Below are 22218 nucleotides of genomic sequence, written 5' to 3'. Positions count from 1 at the left end.
TGTCTGGTGACTCCACCTGTCTTTGGGTCGAAGGTTAATTGTCCAAACAAAACACCCCAGGATGTTTTTCATCCAATTTTTGTGAAGTCAACCAAATATTGAAGTGACGACACTTAAGGTTCAGAGAACAGTTGAGATGCTTGAAGTGGCGGTTCTGTCATCCTTGTTCGTCAGCCTGGGCTAAAGTAGCTATGCAAAGATCCATCTTTGTTCTTGCATATTTAGCTTTGTAAGCCAAATATGCAAGCTTTTGTGGTATGAGGTTACGTGGTTAAGCTATGCCTCATGTGGTATGAGGCATAGCTTAGTAGTTACATGTTTTGGAAGAGCTCAGTTCGTCAATGCAATCCTAGTTAATTTTGCTTTGGACAAGCTTTGCTCGTCAACGGCAATAATCCCATTTTCAAGATAACTTGGGACGAACCCAGCATGTCCACTTATTTTTTTTCTACTACATAGACGTCTGCAGTGCCAGCGTTTGAAATCCGTGGTTATCTTACTCTTATTTTTTCTGTTTTACTACGTCGATGCCGGCACTTTTTCAGCATCTCGATGGCCCCATTGATTCAGTTTTCATGTTCCACGACACAGATGGCAGCCATGTCTTCAGTGCTGTAGGGGCGCGTTTGTTGCAGTCTGTTTTCTACTACATAGACGGGAGCACTTTGTTAGCATTCAAAGACTAAATTTTCAGAATCGCTCATTTTTTGCGCCTTTTGGCAGATTTGGAACTATTCAGTCTGCCACTAACAGCCCGCGTGTGAGTCGCGCGTGCGAAAGAAAGCCGCTGCTCAACTGGGACAGTGCAAGTGAGAGTGAAAGCGATGCACTGGAGTTTTGTTCTTCGAGCAAAGATGATGATAGTCTTCCCATCTCTGCTTCTACTGAAAGTGACGATTCAAAATGCGAAGATGACATTGACTTGGCCCGACAGTGGTGCAGCATATTCACGCTTAAAACGTGAAGCAAATTGGTTGGAAAAGCTTTAGAAAGGTTTTCAATAGAGGGAAGTTTGAAAATAAGCCATAAAAAAAAGGGTTACTTTTCGTCAAAATAAATAAAACACTTAAGGCGTTAAAGAAGCAGCAGCAGCAGCAACTTCGAATATACATGGTGTTATGCAGACCCTTTAGCAATTGATAAATAACTGATGCAATGCATATAAGCTCGCAGTAACGTACGTACGTGCGAATCGCGCTGCAGCGCGAGCTCGTGCGCTGCTCGCTTGATGTAACTTCTAATGACAGCGCTCGAACATCGATGTGCTGTAATCAATACTACGTTGCTGTGCTGCCTCAACGTGCTGGCTTGAGGTCAAGGATGAGCACATTCAACTCTCTAACCTGAGCTGCTCGTAGTGGGGTAGTGAATTGTCACCGAATCAGCCCGACCATTTGTGGTCATTTGCACACACCTGGTCACTTCACCACTTCGCACCGGTCGAATTGTCGCTGTGGCCGGGTCTCGAATCGTGAATCACCAGCCATGCCTGCTGCTATGTCGGTCTTCCATTTCGCTTACCCAGCGCGACGAACTGCAGTTATCCAGCGCGCCCGACGCTCCACTTCGTGAGGCCTTGAAGGAAAACGGTAGAATCTGATGTTGGGATTCAGGCCTTCTTGTTCATGGCAGCCCACGACGCAGTAGTAACGACGGTGACGCTTTTTCGAGGCTGAGCTAGGTCTCTCCGGATCGGCGTCGCCTATGTCTTCTGCTTCCAGCATTACGTCCCACGGCACATGGAGAGTCCGTTTCGTATAACTATAGGCTGCGGCCAGCTCGCAGCCTGGTCGCCATGGTCTGTGAGAAGTGACGAGCCTTTTCGCACTCGAAACAGGGCAGAAAAGAGTACGAATCGACGCAAAACGCGGACTAGAAACGTGCTTCGCCACAGCTAGGGCTCAATACTGTCCAAGCTGGTACTACCCAGATGACGTTTTTCACCGACTAATAGAGAGAGAAAAGCAGAGAATTTGCTGATAATGATTTTTTGTGCATAAAGCATGAAAGTAGCGTGGAACGTATTGCACATACTAAAACATTTTCTTGGGCAAGTTCATAACTGAGAAGAAAAAGCACGAAAGAAATAAGGACGAGACGAGTAGACAGGACTGGTGCTTATCGCACGCCAGTCGTGTGTACTCATCCTTGCTTCTTTCGCACTACTATTTTTCCTTCTCAGTTATTGAGCATTTTTTTTTAAGCATGTCATATCTATTCAGAGGTACATGAGGCCATAGTTGCCCTGCTAGTGGCCTTAGGTGTGAAAGAGAGAAAAAAGTGAATGAATGAGTCAGCTGTAGAGAATTGTAAAATGCAGCTGGTATGTTAGGAAGTATAGATATGGAACACACGGAATGAAACTAGATTATTTTTTAAGGGAAATAAATTAAGCTTCAATGATTTGTTCGCGTGAACCACATATCTTAAGGGCCAATAATAAACGCAGGGGCAGGCAACATTAACAAGCTTGGTTGCACTAGCCGCCACTCTCCATTTCAGAAGAAATGCTAACAAAAATCCATCCAGTCAAGTTTTTATCGCAGTTGTCAACTGCATTGCCAGCCTAACAGTGTCACAAGATCCCACCAGCTCTGGGAGCACCAGCGCTGGTGCTCCCAGAAATGTCTCTGTATTTTGCTATGTGCCTGTGCTAGGTATACATCTACGCTAAGCTAAAAAAACACTCTCGGAGTGTGATGTGGTGTTAAGTCAGGGAATTTCTCGGGCATTGCGCAACATGAGAGCACCAATCGTAATCACACTGTCGCACACTGTTCTTTTGCTTTACATTCTGAATCCCTGACTCACCCAGTTTATCATTGCTAGCTTGAAAGAGACTGGTACTGCACTGGTGGCTTTACTTGCTTTGTAATCTAGGGCTTGTAAACCGGAACTGAATATTGAATATAATCAATTTGAATCGAATAGCGAACGTCCGAATAATTAATTCAATTTGCGAATCGAATATCTACTATTCGATTTTTCAATATATTTGGTGTAGAGACCCGCCAGTGCCACATGTCGTGTATGCCACTGAGCCCCCCTCATGCTCGACGCTGCCCAAGCGAGCATTTTACTTCATTTTCGGCACACAAGGAGCGCCGAGGGCACCACGAACAGGCCGCCCCGGCTGATGCAGTAGCAAACTTTGGCAATGCAAGCGCTCCCCAACGCCGGCCTGATACAGGGATCGCACACAGCACCAGAACACTGCGAAGCGGCACTGCGTCAGCCAGACGCACCTCTGTTGCTTCGTCCGAGTCGACACGACCAATTGAAATGATAATGCAACGCGGACAGAAAGAAAGTAAACAAAAGCAGTGCCTATTTCGTAAAGTGCGAAAGCACATGCGAAGATTGGGCCGATTAGCCACCGATAGGGACGCAGATCGTGTTGGATACGCGCACCGATGAACTTCACGCCACTTTGAGAGCAGTCAGTCTAACCCGCACGCATAGTCTCAGGACCGATCACTGATGAACCACCTATACGGACATATTAGCGGCAAGCATTCCGCGACAGCTTGCAGCCCGTTACCACATCAGCCAGCGGCGAATTTTCGTCTCGGCTATTAGACCTAATCGGTGCTGCTTCGTCGGGCGTTGGCTATTAAAATTACGGTTTGGTGTCGAATCGACGCAGATCTATTCGCAGCAGCCGTGCGACACTCGGAAAGCTGACAAATCGTCTCGCAAACAAAAGTGAGAGACGGTGGATGGATGAGGAGGAGTAGGTGGTGACGCACACTTGCAGCGAGCGTCACGAACCAGTAGTGACCCTCCAGATTTCAGATACTTTGGCAGGTGGCAAAACCACGCCGAACAAGCAGCACGAACGGCGCCTGCTCTTAACCGCCAGCGCCAGCTTTGCGCGAAGCGGTGATCAAGTCCCGCAATCCTTTCATCCATCTGTAATGCACAATCTTGTCCGTTGCACAGATTGGCCTTACGATAAACCACCTGCCGTGAAGTTGGGATAGCCCTTCTGCATTTTATAGAAAAACAGGAAAGCGAAACTTTCTATGCAATAAATAAAGGATTTCTGCAAAACACAGGTCCACTATTAAACTGAGAACCTCATTGGTATCGAGTGCAACAGGATGTCACTAATTCATTAGTTTCAGAGGGAAGAAAAGCACGTGATTCTGTTCAACAGAAATTTATTGATAAAAAATATTTCCAGACCTTCATACACTAGACCTGAGCTGTAATCGATGCTGGCACACTAATTTGGTGTTGCCTTTAATTAATAAAAGTAGACCATACTGTATGTCTTGATTTGTATGCACCTAAGTTACTGATAGCTTGCTACATTGTTGTTATGCAATGCTAGGAGACTCCCTAGCATGTGCAGCACTGTATTTTCTTGCCCAAAATCTGTAAGCATTAAATTTTGGGAAAAACTTTCTGATACTCAATATTTAGTTCAATATTCTGTCTTTTCTTTTTTCTTGATTCATTCAATATTCTATTCGAAATCTACTAGTCGGTATTCGCACACCCCTAGTTTTATGCTTAGAGTGACAGCCCTGTTTGTTTTCCTTCGCAGGAGTGTGATTATAGTACAAATTTCATAAATGTTGTAAAGAACATAATGTTAGTACTTGTCACCTCATGCATGTTTTATGCTTTGAGTACTTTAGTTGCGTTTGCAAAGCTGCTTAATGATTGCCTGGGCTCATGAAGCACTAAATAGCATGTTTGAGATCACTGTATAGAGTACTTTTACACATTACCATTGACAGAGTAAGGACAGCAAAAAGTGGCTTTGCAGGCCTACGTGAAGCAGTGCTTCGTGCACCACTGTACTGCTGAAGTGAACTGATTTCCTCAACTGGACAGACTGGGTGCACGAGGTATGTCTATGGTGACTCGAGGACACTGGTTTGAGTCATCATAGACATTGCCATTCTCATTCTACCTGTCTGGGTGCTTCACATCATCTACGCCAACCCCTCTGTCACCCATCTAGCACATATATCCCAGGGTATCAACCCTTGTATCAATGTTCAGCCGAATGCTGGAGATGAAGCTGTATATTCCCGTAGTTGCCTTACATGCCGACCATACAAACGCGGCTGCTGCAGCGAGAGAAGGTGCGTGCGGTCTATCGCTCTATCGCTTCAATGGAAACTGAGCGGCGTAAGCACAGCGCATACAAAGGTCAGAGTCGTGTGGAGATGGCTTTCAAGATACGGTGTGCGCGACACAGGCGCGAACGCATTTTTTGGCAGAGTAGAAGCCGCCCCCCCTCCCTCTCTCCCGTGCTGCCTTCCCGCTTTGTTCCTTTCGCGTGAGAGATTGCGTCGCCAGTTACCCTTGCGCTCGGTTGCAAGATACGCATTTGGTGCCGCAGCGAAGCGTCGCCCCCCCCCCCCTCCCTCTCTCCCATACCCCCACGGCCTTTCGCACGACAGAAGTCGCGTTTGCCCTCCGCTGTGCGTTCGTTCTCCGTGAAGGCGCGCGTCCCCCACGCGCTTTCACTCGCACATACGGCGCGCGGCGACGATTTTATCGCCCTTGAACTCATGCTCCATGTCTCAAGCTCCTCCTCCGCATCGCCCTCGTTGATCTTTCCCATCGGTGGGCGCACCTCGTTGAGAAGCGTGCTCGTTACCGCCCTTATGGCGAGATTTTCCTGCGGAAGCTGCATTATAACCGGTATTTCGTCTCACGCGGCTGCACTGTAAGTGGTATGCGTATACATGGAGTGCTATGGGAAAATTAACGGGAGTCTGAAAAGACCGTACTATATCCGGTCCTGCACCATAAGCGGTTACGTTATAAGTGGTCTATACTGTAGATATTTCTTTCTTCTATACTCGTTTTCTAGAAGCATACTGTTCCACATCTTAGCCAGCAGTGTCAATAACACAGCTCACAGAGCCCAAAACTGTTCACAGCAGGCAGCATTGTTAATTCTGAAATGTGTGTAGCTCTCTTTCTGTGCACTTTACATGGAAAGTGAAGCAAGGGATAGGTATTTCAGTCAGGCTTCATTTTATTGACCTGCTGTCTTATGGTTTTTATTATTGTATGTGCAAGGTGCTTAGTTTATTGTGTAAAGGGGCTGCTTTACTTGATGCAGCTTGTGTAATATCCCCTTCAGGTGCCTAGTTAATTCTGTCCATTGAAAATTTAGTTTCATCACATTTCTTGTACCGTCAGAATCGCGAAAACCATACAGCTGCAGAACAAATTAGGAATTTTAAATTCTTCAGTGAGTTTTGTCAAGTGTACAAAGCGTGGACTGCATGTGAGAACTCTTTGTAGGAACATCAGATATGAGAATATTAACTATTTCGTGTTTAGAATACTTGGAAAGCAGTTGCTACATGAAGACAAACTGACACTACGAGGACAAACATCCAGCCGTCTAACTTTCAACTCATTTTACTGAGACATTTAACATTCATTACAGTTAAACCTGGATATAACGAAATTGACAAATTCCCGAAAAACTTCGTTATAAAGAGGATTTCATTATATGCAGGTTCGGCACGAAAATTTGAAAAAGAAACGCTTACCGTATTTACTCGATTTTAACGCGCACCCGTTTTCCGTTTTTGTCGAAGCACTCATCCTTGGAATGTCGCACCAGGTACTGAATGCGTGGACGTGTGTCGTTTCGCACAAGCGCGAGGCGTCTTAAACGAAGAGCGAGCGACACGATGGCGTTGTAGCGTCGTATAGTGTCACCTAGTGTCAGGTTAGTGAAGTGAAGCGCAGAGACTTGCGCAGTAACCAAAGAGGGGCGCTGCCAGCGCGTTGAGAAAGAACAGTTTTTTTTTTTTTTTCCTTTGGCAACATCAACTGGAAAAGGAGAGTGCTGGCTTGGCAGGACTAGGCCAGCTGCAGCGAGCGGTGGGATCAGGTTTGAATGAAGGGAGGCGGAAAGGTCACGCCCGCGGTGGCAAGATCGCCGGGTCGAGGGATGCAGGCCCGCCTCACGCACACGTGCACTCGCTCTCGCCTCGCAGTCGCCGTGAATTCGAGCGCGCCAAGCGCGACGCCGTCACTTCGCATTCCGTCGCGGCGGAGAATGTGCTTCCGGTTGCTGCTCGTGCAAAATTCACAAAATTTGGGGCGAAATCTCTAGGTTGCCGGCGGGGAAAATTCGTTATTCCGAGGGGGTCTCCCGCTGCCACTTCGTTATGTAGAGGTCTCAAATACATGTGCTTCTATGGAGTAACGGCGAGGAATAGAAAAACTTCATTATATCCAGGAATTCGTTATAAGCAGGTTTAACTGTATTTAAACTTGCAGCGCAGGTCCAGTCAGAAGTGCTTATCAGAAGACATATTTTAAATATTATAATTTTAATGTGTTACCTTCACGTGCACTTAGTGCCTTAAGGGGCTATCACCACTGCTGATATGTTTACATTTTCATTACAAATACACATGTCGAGCAAACTTTAGTCTTTTGTTTCTGTGCTGGAAATGTACCATTGGTAAACTTTGATAGGGATGCATGCAAATTATGGTAGAAAGAAAAGTGCACAGGACATGTATATCCTGTCACAGAAAGCGTAATAGTAGTGAAGTACACGTACACTCTAGAAAAAGTGATACCAATGGTGCCACACAAAAAAAAAAAAAAAAGTTGCTTTGTAGACCTGGGAATCCCAACGGACATCAAGTGGTACAGCACCTACATGTGTGTTTCGCCAATGAACTGTAGCGAAGCAATTCCAGGTTGCAGAACTGTTGTAGGAGACATTTAATTTTTCCCTGGTGGTGGTGGTGGTAAAAACTTTATTTCGTCAACAGAACATTATTTATGAGATTACATGTGGGAAATCTTGATGGCTTCGTAAGGTGGCCGTCAGATCGTGTCTTACGGCGACTTCTAAAGCCCAGGTCACGGCCCGCAGTTGAACCGCAGGTTCCGAGCTGGTCACTGCAGTCTCCCACTGCTCTCGGATTCGTGCAAGATGTGTGCTAAATCGGCTTTGTCGGCATCGCATAGCGTACATTCGGGGGAGTGTATCCCAGGGAAGACTGGATAGTTTGTATGGGTTGGGGAAGGTGTGTGTTTGGAGTTGCCTCCTTGTCGCCTGCTGGTTTTTGGTTAAGGATTTGTCAGGGGGTGGGTATTCGAGTCTTTCGTTTTTATAGTATTGCGTAATTTCGTGGTAGGTTACGCTGATCTCGTGCTTTCCAAACATTCGCCTGTACAATACAAAGGAAGAAAATAACGTGATCGTTCCCCTAACGCAACGTTACATTTATGCTGCAACTTCATTTTGCATTGCCAAACCTTGGATGAGCTGCTATACTTGTTACTTCAGACGCGCAAAGCCGCACACTTCAATGTTAGAGCCTAGTAGCTGTGTCTCAACTTTCTACATTGCTGTACAGTAGCCTTTCACTACAGTGCAGAGAAGCTGAGAATATAATTTAGTATCCCTGAAAAGTGTTTCAAGACTGAAATTTTCTGTATGTTCGTATGGAGCATAACCATGTAGTGCCTTTCCTGTAGGTGGAAGAAAATGCAGCCATACGACATTTTGATGGAATGCGGTCAGCACACGCTGGACCCAAAGGAACACATAACCGATAACAACGAAGCTACTTCGCCTCCTCCCGTGGTCCTAGGTGGAAGCAATGCGACGTCACCACTACCACTATTGCAGCCTCCTAAAGGACCGTTCGCCAAAGGTACAGGAAGGCAGCAGATTTACACTGTATTCAGCAATGCCTTATTCCTTTTTTTTTTGACAAATCTGTCTTTGTTCAGATGCATAGGCACACGTACAGTGGTCTTTTTTTTTTTGTTTGATTAGGTAGAGCTACCTACGAAGTTGGCAGCTCTGCCAACTTCGTAACGATGGTACAATGCCTCAAAAAATCAGGCATTATACTATTCTTTAATGAGACGAATTCAAAATGTGCTCGACTGTAGGGATGCTGCAGGTATATAGACCAGAATACCCGACATGTCATGAAAATTGGTAGTAGTGGTCACGAGACATCACTGATGCACGGGGCGGTGCAGTGGTCGAAGGCAAGCCGTGATAATCTGAAAGAGGAATAAATGGCCAACGTGGCGCACCCAGTGTTGGGTGACATGGAATTTGTGTGGCTTCCAACCACTGCACCTGGCCTGAGCCATCCGTCAGTAGTTTGTAATATACCACGTGACCACTAATTTTCATTATGTAAAAATGGTGCTTATCAGCAGACCCTGCGCCAGAAAGCGGTGCTGCTTTTGGCACGCATTTTGAACTGATTGCATTGAAAGACGATAAAATTTATTATTTATTGCTCATTTGAGAAACTCTGGCACTGTATCGTCATGGAGTTAGCAGCCATCTGATAAAACAGAAAAAGCGAGATACAACATTCCTTTGTCAGAACCCTTTTAAGAAAGAGGGTGGCAAATATCATTGCAGTCTCTCCTTTGCCCGCGCTGTCTTCTCCAGCTCACCTTAGTTCTGTAGAACCTGAATGTCTCGGGTAGGGCCCCGCAAGTGTTAAGTTGGAACGGAAGGAATGTGTGCTCACTGTGACTATGTAGTGTCCTTAATTCACAAACACTGTTAAAAATTAGTTTCCCAACAGTCTCTTTGTTCGACAGGACACTAGATGCTGTGGCATATTTGCACCCCCCACCACCGCAATTTCACTTTGCTCTTTTGGCTAAGGCGGAACCATTGCCCATTTTGCATGTGTTCATGTGCCCATTTGTACGCATGAACGCATGCATTCAGGCACAGCCAGCAGTTGCTAAGAAAAGTTTTTCCCGGAAAAAAGGTGCATGTTAGAATGGAGCAATTATGGTATACAGTGTAGACCGCTTATAACGTAAGTCGCCGGAGTCGCAAGTATCTGCACTATAAGCAGTACCGCATTATAACCAAAACAACGATTTTCAAGCCCTGCATGTATGCAAAACATGTAGACCAAGCATGCAGACACGCTTTGTACTATCGCGCGCACATCGCGATTACGTTTTCGCCAGCTGGCAAAAACATAATCGTGATCTAGACGGTGCTCTTCAAACTCAACAGCTTTGCACCAAGTCAAAACGAAACAACTGTTTGCCGCAACAGCTGCGGAAAAAACTGTGACCGCTGTCGGCGCGATTATGAACGGCGACTTTGCGGGGCTGAAGGCACGCACCCCATAGAATGCGTGCCCGACGCACGCACCAAGTCGGGACGAATTAACTACCATTCGCTGCAACAACTGAGGGGGGGGGCAGTCCAAACCTCGGTCGCTATCTATGCGATCATCGATGGCGACTATGCAGTTTTTTAGGCACGCGGCCGACGCGTATAGCGAGTAAAAACGAAACTACTGCTGTTCGCCGCAACTGCTGCAGAGAAAGCCGTGGCCGCTATCGACGCGATCGTGGATGACGGCTACGCAGTTACGAAAGCCCGCGGCCAACGCGGTGTTATGCGAGGCGGTAAACGCAAGAATACAGGCTTTAAAGACACAAATAGGCTCGAAGCGTCCCGGCGTTGCTGTCATTCACGTACGATTTCAACTGGTGGCTGTAGTGATGCGCACTCGGCCGCTTCGTTTGGGTTAGACGCTAGTGCCCATCTTGCTCTTTTGCGTCGCACATTTGCGGTGCTCCTTGCTCACTGAGCTCCGACAGTAATCCGAATTAACCGATGTGAGGCCAAGTAAGTCCGAATTCACAAGAGTTTGATTGCATTGAATAATGCATACGCCAGCCGGGAGCACGCACCTTGTTGAGAAGCATGCTCGCTGCCGCCCTTGTCGGCGAGATTTTCCCACAGAAGCCGCATTATAACCGGCATTTCGTCTCACGCGGCTGCACTGTAAGCGGTGTGCGTATACATGGAGTTCTATGGGAGGGTAAACGGGAGTCGGAAAAGGCCGCGTTGTAGCCAGTTCTGCACTATAAACGGTTACGTTATAAGTGGTCTATACTGTAATTCATTTTTCTGACGCACACTGGATTTGCCTATTGCTATCGCACTGGTATGCATGGGTAGTCCTGTCGGGGAACTTTATGACCTTTCCTTGTTGTAAGCTATCCAACCCCCCTCCCGCTCCAATTTTCCTTTTATTTAATAGTTGGCACATCACTACCGCTAAAGAAATGACCCTTCAGTGTTTATATATGAGCATGCTGTTACTGCAACGTTTCAAACATAGTCAAGAATTCTTGCAACACAAGCACCATTTGGTGTGTACCTCCTGTGCAAGCTGGGCTGGGCTGTGCTGGGCTTCCTTTTCTTTGGTACACATGTGCCTTTACATATCCCATGTCACTGTGTGGCAATCCTGTGCTCCGTGTAAGATCACCGCAGCGCATGTGGATTGCTGACCTGTCTGCCTACAGCCTTGGTAGTGCCGAGAAAGTTGCTTCGTTCTCAGCAAGGGGGGTGGCATGAAAGTGAACTCTAAAAAGTGCCATGGTCTTTTACAGAGTGAAAGTGGACAAGAGAAGTCTTGATGAAATCCTCATTAAGACGAAGTCACATCTCACACGACAATACTTTCGTTACATCCAATATTTGTTATAAGTAGAGACTGGATTTTTAGGTGCTAAAAATGTGGGTTTTAGGTGCCTAAAACAGACACCTAATGTTTTCTTGTCTATGACCTGTTTCACATGACAGATATTTTGGCTTGAAAGTGGCGCAGCGGGCGTTGTGGGAGCATCTAAACTGGTTTTTGGAGCTGCACACGCTGTTGCGATTGTGGTCGAAACGCTTGGAAAAGTTTGCTAGCGGTGACAGCGTCTGACCAGTGGTGGAGCATCAGTGAGCACTGACACGAGGAGCATGTGGCATAGGTTGTGTTGAGGCACAAAGAAGCTTGCGCGCTCAAGCTGGCGATGCTTTTTTAGCAGACGACAACCATTGATGACTCAATTGACCGAATGTTTCTTCGCATGGCACGAACTGTGGGCACGAGTGCTCATAGTTTGGTTTTATGCTGCTTCGGTCAAACTTCACCTGAGCTCTACTAGAACTAGGAGGCTGCTGCCCTTCTGCTTAAATGCCTTGATGTGTGACAAGGGGGCAAAAGATTGGTTAAAAGTTAGAGCTGACCATGCCTGATTACCAGGCAGTTCACATCTGTGTGGCCCAGATGGCGCACGAATGCCTGGCAGCATTCGAGAAAAAGAGCCCTGACAGACCCGTTTCTCGCCAAATTTAGGTAACACGATCGATCCTCTTTGGTACAGTTTCTAGACGCATGTGGTGGAATGATTCCTTAAAGCTGGAATTGAAAACGAAGTAAACTTGAATCAGCGCAGTATATTTTTACACGAAAAAGTGGAGAACTAATGTCGCCCTAGGAGAATGACGAAACCCCCATCTCGTACGCACTAAAACGTGTGAAGGGGTTGTCCAGTGCTGCCTTCGGAAACAGACTGCTCACTGGTGCTTTCCGCAAGTGACACTCATCGCAGTGGCGAGCATCACATGAAGCCGTTTTATCTAGAACGAAGCCGCCTCGTTGCATCGCGGTGACGCTGAATCGCCACGGCCACCTTCGCGCACTCGCTTGCATGTGAAACGGGGTCTTCACAAGAACTCTTCCTTAAACGCTTTTTGTATGTCGCTATGATTTTATTCTTCATAAAGTGTTTCTCTTTTCATCACACTTCGATGCACAGGAATATATATCTGCTTACATACATTTATTCATACCAAAAGAGCAGGAGTAGGCAGATTGAGGGGCAGAGTTTATTGGTCATTTATTGCAGAATAGGTGAGCTGCCATTGGCAGGTGTGTCTGTACAATGGCGAAAGGAGCAGAGGTGCCGAAAAAAAGGGGACCATGTAACTACAGTTGACCATAAATCCACTGGATTTCTAGTGTTTGCTGGACAAAGCTTATAACACATGCACAGCACAATCTACAGTCAACAATCCTTTCAAGCTATAATATACAGGATACCTTTCAAAACTCTGCACCTTTCTCTCTCAAATCCTAACCTGCAGTGCAACATGGATCCATGTTGAGTGTCCACTGCCGAAGAAGACCTTTGGTGATCTTTTTCTCTTGCATTGCTAACAAGTGTCAGGCATATGGTGAGAGGCCCTCAAAAGCTCGACTAATATTGACAACACAGGCACTTATTTGCTGGGTCACATTGCTAGGTGCATTGCCACTAGCAACAGGGTCTGCCAGTGCTGCCAGTTCGTGTTGAAAAAAGTAGCTGGATGTGCTTGTGAAACAAAGAGCACCCCAAAAAAGCATTTTCAAGTGCTAAAAGCAAGACTAGGCGCATGTAGGCATAATGGGTAGAAATAAGCATTTATAGGAACTGTAAAATCAGTGCTTAAATTACTTCTTAATCCATAATTCATGCTCATACACCAAAAGGGTGCAGGGTGTGCAGGAACGAATAGGTGTTTACCTGTAATCCAGTCTGTAGTTATGAGTATACTGGGTGTTTTATTTTAACGTTTACAGAATTTTTAAACATCGCCTGTGGCATTTAGCAGAAATGTACTTATTGAGCTGCAATACTCAAAGAGGTGTGCATTACTTGCGCTGGAAATCAATTTGCATAATTGACTAATTAACATAGTTTCACTTATTATCTTTTCAAATAATCACATTGTGCACATATAGCAATACACGAATTGAAGCCAGTAATTTGACAAGGGACATCCACTTGAAACAAACTTTGAAACTAGCACCAGTTTTGAGATAAGGGCAGTCAAACTTGCCGTAAAAATGCACGGTTGTTCCACTTACTGTTTTTAACTAAATGCCATTTTATGCATTGAGGTTTTAAAGTTCCTGGAACACCAATGCATTTTGTTGCGAACTTTGGGAACGCATATCTCGAAACTGGTGTCATCCCCAGAATTGGTTTGAAGTGGATATGACTTTAAAAGTCACCAGCTAAAATTCGTAAACTGTAGCATGTGGCATGAAATGATTAGCAAACATTTGGTAATTGTTCTAATACATATTCACTTTTTTTTTTTTTGTGTGCAAATAATGTCTGCCTGTGAGAGTAATCTAGCTCAAGAAGTAGAAAGAAGTAGAATTGTGCTACATGGTTACGGGAGATTTTAAAAGTTCTGTTAACAATAAAATAAAACACCCCGTATATTTGTTACATGCTGATATTGACAATTAGCATTTAGATTTACTTTATTATATCTGATAATTAGTTATATCTGTATTCATAATATCGATGTTCGACTATAGCCGTGCTGCAGTGTAACAAAAACACTGACAGACATTCATTAGCATGTAGGATTGCTGCCTTAAAATTGTGTTTCATTACAATCACTGTCCTGTGCACCAGTGATGTCATATCTGATGGCCTGGCACAATCAGGGAAGCAGCCTGGCGCGTCATCATAGAATACCAAGCGAGCAAGATCGCTGCCACCCACTCAATGATATGTGAACCAGTGACTGTGACTGGAAGTGGGAATGCAATGACTGTGCGTTCCTCATTTCAAACTTGTATTCCACATAATTTCGAGGCTGTAGAAACTCTGCTGCGCGCTTCTCGCACGTAAAAGGAAGACACTTGGCTAGTACAGTGGAATCTCGTTGATACGATCTTCACGGGAACCAGAAAATAAAGAGTATCATCTGAAAATTGTATCATCCAACGTATTGTCCAACTAAATCGTATTATCGAGAAAAGAAAAAAAAACACATCCCGAAAATTGTACTATGCAGAATCGTTTCAACGAGGTTCCACTGTACGAAGGTTGAGAAATGGTTATGAGATAATTTAATTTGATACTGAAGTTGGCCTCAGAATGCCGGACTTGGCATTGCTGACATTATCGTGGTGCGATGACAAAGAGCAAGATTTGTTGACATTCTGTAGCAATATGGCTAAGTATGGCAACTTTGCTTGTGAAAAGTAATTGAGGGTGATGCGTTTGTTTCTTCTGGGTACGCTCAGATGTGGGCAGCCATAGCTATCGCAGAAATAGAGTGAGTCAGTGTATCGTGATGTCATGGCGCATACACCTCTTGGATACCAAAACCAAAGCTGGTTCGTAGAAACAAATGTTATTTAGTAAATTACCTAGGGTACTTTTGAAGCTTGGCAGTAGAACTGAAAGTGGGCAAGCTGGTTGCGATTCTTTCTTCAACCCCAGCGTGCACAATAAACGGACACAGGCAGAGTTAACAAGCAGCACTTGTTAACTCTGCCTGTGTCCTTCATCTTTTGTGTGCACTCGAGAATAATGAAGCTTGGCAGTATTTTTCGTTAAGGTTCAGAGGGTTTTGACCTTCACTTCAAGCAAAAAATCAAGGAAAGAAAGACATTTAGGAAATGTCATGTCAGTACTATTGTAAGGTTAATAAATGAGCCTGACCTGCATGGTTTGCTGGAAACAGGGTCATAGGTCAGCAAACAAACATGGCTACGGCGAATGCTGTTTTCATTTGTGAAAGAATACTGGCTCTGAGCATCAACCAGCCCGTCTGCTCCTTCTTTTGCCACATCTGTGCTTCTGTTTACAGGGGAGGCTATTGTGGCATCTTCGGTGGTTTCAACGCCTTGCTGGAGCCCTGTGGAGGCCTGTGGCCTTGCTCCCGCCTGGAGAACTGTAGGATACTCTAGGTCATTGTCATGTGGTAAGTGCAAAGTTCAGACATCGCCCTGACGCACTTTATTGCTGTGAATCGGCACCTTGGTGTTCCTTTTTGGCAGCCATCACTTACTCCTTCAATCTTTCAAGGTCCTGAGTGTGTTGTCTTGCTAGTGATATCCAGTCAAGCTCGTCTGAAATTTTTGTCTTCAATAAAGGAATGCAGAAGAGACACATTCAATGGAAAAGTAAATTGAGCTGCTCAATTTATTTTTCTCTTTAGTGTCACTTTAAGGGGGGACGCGGCTTTCGCATCGCGATATTTGGCCAAAAAACCGATTTTTTGAAAATCACATTTTCAGTTTGTATGACTTCTTTTCTATTTTATTTCAAAATTTCGTCACGGAAAATCGCGCGGAAATGATGTAAAAAATGTTTATCGAAGCTAAGGTGGCGGGGAGTTTCTCGAAAATAGCGAAAAAACGGCATTTTTCAAGCCGCGATATCTCCGCAACCGCGTAACCTAGCGCCGCCATCTTGGTCTCTATGGATAGCACGATTCTCCGTCTTCAAATCTGGCGCCTCGGCCAGCTGCACCAGGCAAGAGCAAGCGCACAGCAAGCAAAAGTTTCAAGGTCTCGCGGCGGTTTCTGATCGGCAGCGCGCGCCACGTGACTGTATGCGGCTCCGGATTGGTCTCCCGGGCGGTTGCCCTTAGCAACCGGCGGAAAGGTCGTCTGCTCGCCGCGCTGACGGCGTTGAGGAGCCGATTTCGCGTCTTTTCAACTCGTCGCGGCGTGGTTTAGAGATCGTATCTCACTCATGATAACGGACCGGCGCTCGCTTGTTAGAGAAACGAAAAACGTTGTCAAGCTCGGCCCTTCTTAGCTTGGAGAACGGCTCTCGTCTGTTATCATGGGCCGGCGATTGTTCAAGAAGAAACGAAAGACTGCGCATCAATTTGGTGCTCGTAAGTCGAAGCCACCAATCTCTAAAACAAAGTTTGCTCCGGCGACTTCAGCAGTGACAATGACGGTGGCATGAAGCGCGACGCGGACGTGCAGCTGAGCACCTCAAGCACGGATGGAACATCGTCCGCGCGTATTGGCGAAACTGTTCAGGAACCCAGCCGAAAAAGATGCAATGCGGAAAAAGAAAGCTGCAAAAGCTCATCAGACCATCAGGTCAGATGGTCAAGCGATGCCGCATCGCAAAGGACACAAAGGACTATAACCCTGATGCCTATTAAATTTTGACAACTTTGAACCTTGTTTTCTCAGTACAGTTTTTTTGGCATGTTGCTCAGCTCGTGGAGCTGATATCTTGGTAACTACTTTACACATTTTGATTGCGTTTGTTTTGTCAGACTCACTGAACTGTACTTTAGGGTATAGCGCTCTTCTTTTTTTATCCTAGTGTTTTAAGAATTCGTAGTAGGGTTCCTTGTTTGCAGTGTAAGCGTGCTCACTGCAGTGGGACTGGAGAAAACATAAACTACAAATTTTAGTGTTGAAAAAAAATTATTTCGAGAACGCTATCCCCTTCTGCATATCCCCTTCGGCTGTGCATACAGTATTTAACAAACTTTTCACTTGATTTCGTAAATCCTCCAGTCCCTCCACGAGGTTCAAGAAAGAAATAATTTGTCTAGCAAAAAGTTTTCATGGTACCGCTTTGAAATTTTTATGAAAGCATCATAGAGCCATTCTTATTCTATGTACCAATTTTCATTGACATCCACCAAGAAACAAGAAAGTTGGTACCGAAAGCCGCGTCCCCCCTTAACCTTTTGCATACTCCTAGAAATGTCAAACATTTTTTACATATTGCAAGACATTTCTTTTCTCCACCTTGCTGTTGCTGGGGCCAACAGAATCTAACGGCTGAAGTACAATATTAGACGCAAACTCACTAACTTAGACTACCTGTACTAAACTAAAAGCGCTCAGATAGCATTTGCGCCAGAGAATTTAGTCATTACTAGGGGTACATTACTACATCAGTCATTACTGCATACTAATGTGCGAGCTTTGCTTGCATTCTCACATTTAGTGTTTTTGGCTGTCTAGTCATGTAGCAGTTTTACCTTTTACGCTACAGCTAGTGACGTTTTCCTTGCCACAGACTGTTTGACATGTGTTTACTGCACACAAGTCCTTCGGTAGCACTTTCTTTTTTCACAACTTATAGTGGTTTTCCGCAACCATTTATTTAGCGTTTTTGGAAAGGTAGTCCTTCAGCAGGGTGTGTTCAGATAAGGACAGATCTCGGGGGAGTCCAGACTATGTTTTGTTTTCAGCGAAAATTTCATGACATGGGTAAATGTCTCTGTTCAAGGAGTGTGTTCACATAAGTTCAGTCAGGCATGTCCAATGACCATTTTTAATTTTGATTTAAAAAAAACTTTTACTGCCCAAGGGCCAAGAAAAACGAAATCAATTTTAGTTAGTGAGAAAAAGATTTGCCTTCACAAAAAGAATATGGAAGCATGGGTCAGTGAGAAACATCTCTTGCGAATTTTGACAAATCTACATTTTGGTTAGCTCCTAGAGAAAAAGTGTTGTGACTATGGCTCTAAAAATACTTTCATGGCAACAGGCTGACAAAATTTGAAAACCGTGCTCTCCACAGATGCACAGAAAAAAAAAAATCTGGACTTTGGCCAATATTGTGCAATGTTTCATTATTGCGATTTTTTTATCATCATCATAGTGATGATAGTTTGTAATAATTAATGATTATTGATGCTATTGACCCACACTCTATTACTAAAATTTTGAGAGCCATAGCTACTACACTTTATTTGGAGGGAGTTAACCAAAGTGCAGATTTGGCAAAATTTGCAAAATTGCTTTTGACTGACTGGGCGCTTCCTTTTTTTTTTGTTTGTAAAGACACACGTTCCTCTCAATTAAAATTGATGTTGTTTTCTTGGCACTCTGGCAGCAAAAATATTTTCGACTAAATTAAAAATGGTCACCCCGAACATGCCCAGCCGAACTTATCTGAACAGCACCTATCAGCCTTCATCATGCAAAACAGTGCGGATTTTTAGGAAAAAAATGTAATTCACTAAAGGTGAAGACGAGCACTTTCGCGACTTGCAGATTTTACAAATTTGAAGGCCTATCACTCAAAAACTCAAACATATGAGAAGAGGTTTATTGGCGGTGTCTTTCAAGGACGCTACGAGTTCAAGGAACGGCGAGACAGCGAGGGGCACCGTCTCCAAAGACACCAGCGACCAGCGGCGCGAGCAGAGCGGCTCGAGCATTAGCGATGCCGTTGGACGGAGGCGCGTCTTGTTCTTCACACATTGTACACTGCCAAACATTTTTTGGTAATTTTACACCATTAGAGCTACTGGCCCAAGGAAACTTATACTTATGCCGCTGACAGCATTTTTCAGAAAAATTGCCAAACTTTGCTTTTTGAGCAAGTACCTCCCACTGGTACCAAATTCAATGGCTTTGTTGGGCCATTTTAGCTAAGGGGACAGGGACGAAGATAAAAAAATTTCTACCATACTTTCAAAGGGTTTCTCGTAAATTAACTCAAGAAATGTGCAGCTACATTTTTTATTTATTTCATAATGCAATCCCAAAAATGCCTAAATTGCAGAAGTAGCGAAAGTTAGCCCAATTTAAAGGGCGTTTAAGAAAAATAATCATTGTTGATTTTCATTAAAATTTTACAGAATTCTTTTGCAGGGCTGATAAATCTAGTATTGCAAAACCATGTTGCATCACTTTATTTTAAGCGGAAAAATTTAGCCTATTTTTAGAACCCCGTATGGTCATCCCTATCATCTGTGTAGTTCTAATAAAAAAATTGAAATTACAATCATATTGTAATCTGAGCTCGTTGTTTTTGAGGGTAATAAAGCAAAGTGACTCAGATTGTGTTTTTTTTTTTTTGCCTCTGATGAACCACAAAATCAGTTGAGCTTGGGTTTTCAGGGCTCCTGTATCCGTATTTTCCCTACAGTACGTTGAGGTAGCAAGCACGCAAGAGCATGCATAGTGAGCGGTTTAAGGCTGGTCTGGAGAAACTACTTCTGGCATTACTCTCTTATTACACCTGCTATCTGAAATGCTCCCCGTGACTTTCCAGTCACACGAAATAAGAAAAATAAAACGGCAAGTGTAACGCAAGATGAACAGAAAAAGAAATGGTACCTTTATTCGAGAACCGCATTTGAAAAACTAGTTCTCTTCACTCATTGTCGTCTGACGAGGAGATGCAGCTTTCCTTGGGCGGTCTTCTCGGGCAATCACTTTCGTAGATAGCTCAACTTTCGCGAAATTTTGCGTGACTCGGCAGTGAAAGCGTCCCCGACAAGTGTTTCTGGCGCTGTCCTAAGCTCGCTATCAGCGCCAAGAGAGCTGTCGGCCATATACTTCCAGCCTTGAGGGGTTCGTTGCCGGGACAAGCAGAGTCTCGCGAAAGCGAAACTATTTCCAAAAGTGATCGCCCGAGAATCAAGTCATCTTCCGTGCCGTCGAGCTTGTTCGAGACCTAAGTACTTCTTAAAGGACCTTCTTAGGAGCTTCTTAAAGCTCTTCGGCCACAAAAATTTCTCGTCTCTCGAAGTGGCCGTCATACTGAAGGCGCTGCGTTGCCCCATGATGTCACGAATCAACGAAGTCTTTAAAATGGCCAATTTTGCCATCATTCGAATGTAATGCGAGGATTCAGTTCGAGCAATGAAAATCATGAAAGAAACTTCCGTTGCAATCGAATAAATATGTTTTTTTTTAATTTATCTTCCTTGGAGCAGTGCAGGATCGTGCCGTGGGCTTATTCAGGCGGTCTTGTACCGGTTTTTGGGCAAGACTGAGCAACACTGTCTATATTCTTCATTTTTCGATTATACGACGCCCGGATTACATGACGGTTTTTCGTGGTACCCTCAAAGTCGTATAGTCGGGGTTTCACTGTATATGTCTGCGACCTCAAAAAGACAGAAAAATCATTGCGACTTTGCACTGCCCGTAGCTGCGTAGCTGTGCGTGGCCGCCGAGATGGCACCGGCATGCTGCATAGCATAGTCTACCACGGCCGCCGCGGTGTGCTGCGTGAGCCCTTTCACCGCCATGACCCTCAACTGTTGGCCGGGGCTTTGCCCTCTTGGCTGCTCCGCTGTGTAGCTTCCAGCGCGCTAGTGGAGACAAAAAGAGAGAGAGAAAGCTGGGAATCGGAGTGATAACTGCACAAATGTTGAAGGATTTGAAAAAGTTTTGCACCATGAGGTTTGTGAGATGCGCTCTATTAATAGTGAGGCTATCCTATGATTAATTAGAAAAGTGTTTGAAGGCTCCTTTAAAAAAAAGAGAGAGATGCACAATCTTGTAACTGCTGGCCATGGACACATCAGCGGCTGTTTGCATGAGCCAATCTGTTTCGGGACAAAAAGCACAATTTATTTATAGCTTCAGGCCTGGAAGTGCGTGATTTCTGTCATCCTCTTTTTTTAATTGTATGGTTCACAGCACACCTTGGCTCACCTCACTTGTATTCATGTCAGTTTTGTACTACCGTGATGTACCAGAAATTGCCGAAAGGAGTTGTTTGCAGCTCATCTGTATTTGTTTGTCACATGTGTTTGTTTTCTTTTGACATCTTTCGAATGCTTGAGCAAACCTAGAACAAACTACCGGGCAAAACGCACCAAATGGTAGTGCGAGCAAAACCGATGCTCACCCTCACATGCTGTGCTTGCATCTCGCTCTTTATTGCCTTCCTCATTCCTCATTGCATTCCTCCACTGTGCTAGGATGCTTGCTTTGGCATGTAGTGTTTTGATGTCCATAGGAAATTCAGGAAATATTACTGTAGATGGGTTATTAAGATGAGACATATATTCTTGCCCTGTAGCATTCTCTTTCTCACTCTTAAGACTGCATTTAATTTGCTTAAGGAGACAAAGTTAAAAGTAACTAATTTGCTCATCTTACTCTCTTTTCTTTTTTTTCTACTCGAAGAAAAACCCTACGAGAGCACAGAGGCTAGTTTGCCTCTCGACCTTGCCGTGGAAGCAACGCCAGAGGAAACGGGCTGCACAGGGGTATGGTATTGTGTAATTCTCTGATACCTCGTCTCATCTGATGCCTTGTTGCATGTTTCTTGAAACATTAGTGACATTTTGCTTCTGCTTTTGTTCTTCTGATCCGCTGCTCTCCAGTCATCGCAGCAGGTATCTCTGGAGTCAAAAAGTGACGTGGCCAGGATTGCTGCAGCTGCCACCAAGGATGACATGCCTCTCAGGGATCTTGGAAACAAGGCACTGCCGCATGGTGGCGATGGTATGGCAGCAACATCTGTTGTCCTCAATGAGATAACAAACGTACACTGTTTTGTGTTGTCATGTTCCTGCTGTTTTGATTGAGTGATTTTAATAGGAGAAAGAAAAGTTGCTCTTTGTAACTTGCAAAGCTTTGCAAACTGGTTAATTTTGCTTTCTTTTAACGCTGTACTAATTTTTAGATTTCATTCATGTGATTATAATCACACTTCTGTGTTTGTATACTGCTGCTGTATACCCTGACCAGATGTCACCTCTGTTCACCTGCCGTAGCTACTATTCCATTTTATTGGTTAACACCAAGGGTATGCCTCCTAGGCAACTAAAGCAGGCCAGTTCATCTGTCACTTTGTGTAGTGAGTGTTGCTTGGTGCCTTAAGAATGAGGTCTAA

General features: G+C 44.7%; 1 protein-coding gene across 2 annotated transcripts in view; it reads left to right on the top strand.

Moving 5' to 3' along the window:
- The window catches only part of LOC119437259 (hamartin-like), a 56461-nt gene that overhangs the window by 5505 nt on the left and 28738 nt on the right, over positions 1 to 22218 (top strand). For both annotated transcript variants that reach the window (XM_037704298.2, XM_049660393.1), the window contains exons 8-11: positions 8488 to 8666; positions 15455 to 15568; positions 21507 to 21589; positions 21707 to 21827. In XM_037704298.2, the coding sequence (XP_037560226.1) occupies positions 8488 to 8666; positions 15455 to 15568; positions 21507 to 21589; positions 21707 to 21827 (497 nt within the window). The remainder of the gene's footprint in view (positions 1 to 8487; positions 8667 to 15454; positions 15569 to 21506; positions 21590 to 21706; positions 21828 to 22218) is intronic.

This window comes from Dermacentor silvarum, chromosome 1 (genome assembly GCF_013339745.2).
Source record: "Dermacentor silvarum isolate Dsil-2018 chromosome 1, BIME_Dsil_1.4, whole genome shotgun sequence".
Classification (NCBI taxonomy): Eukaryota; Metazoa; Arthropoda; class Arachnida; order Ixodida; family Ixodidae; genus Dermacentor; species Dermacentor silvarum.
This window is presented reverse-complemented; position numbering and strand designations above follow the sequence as displayed.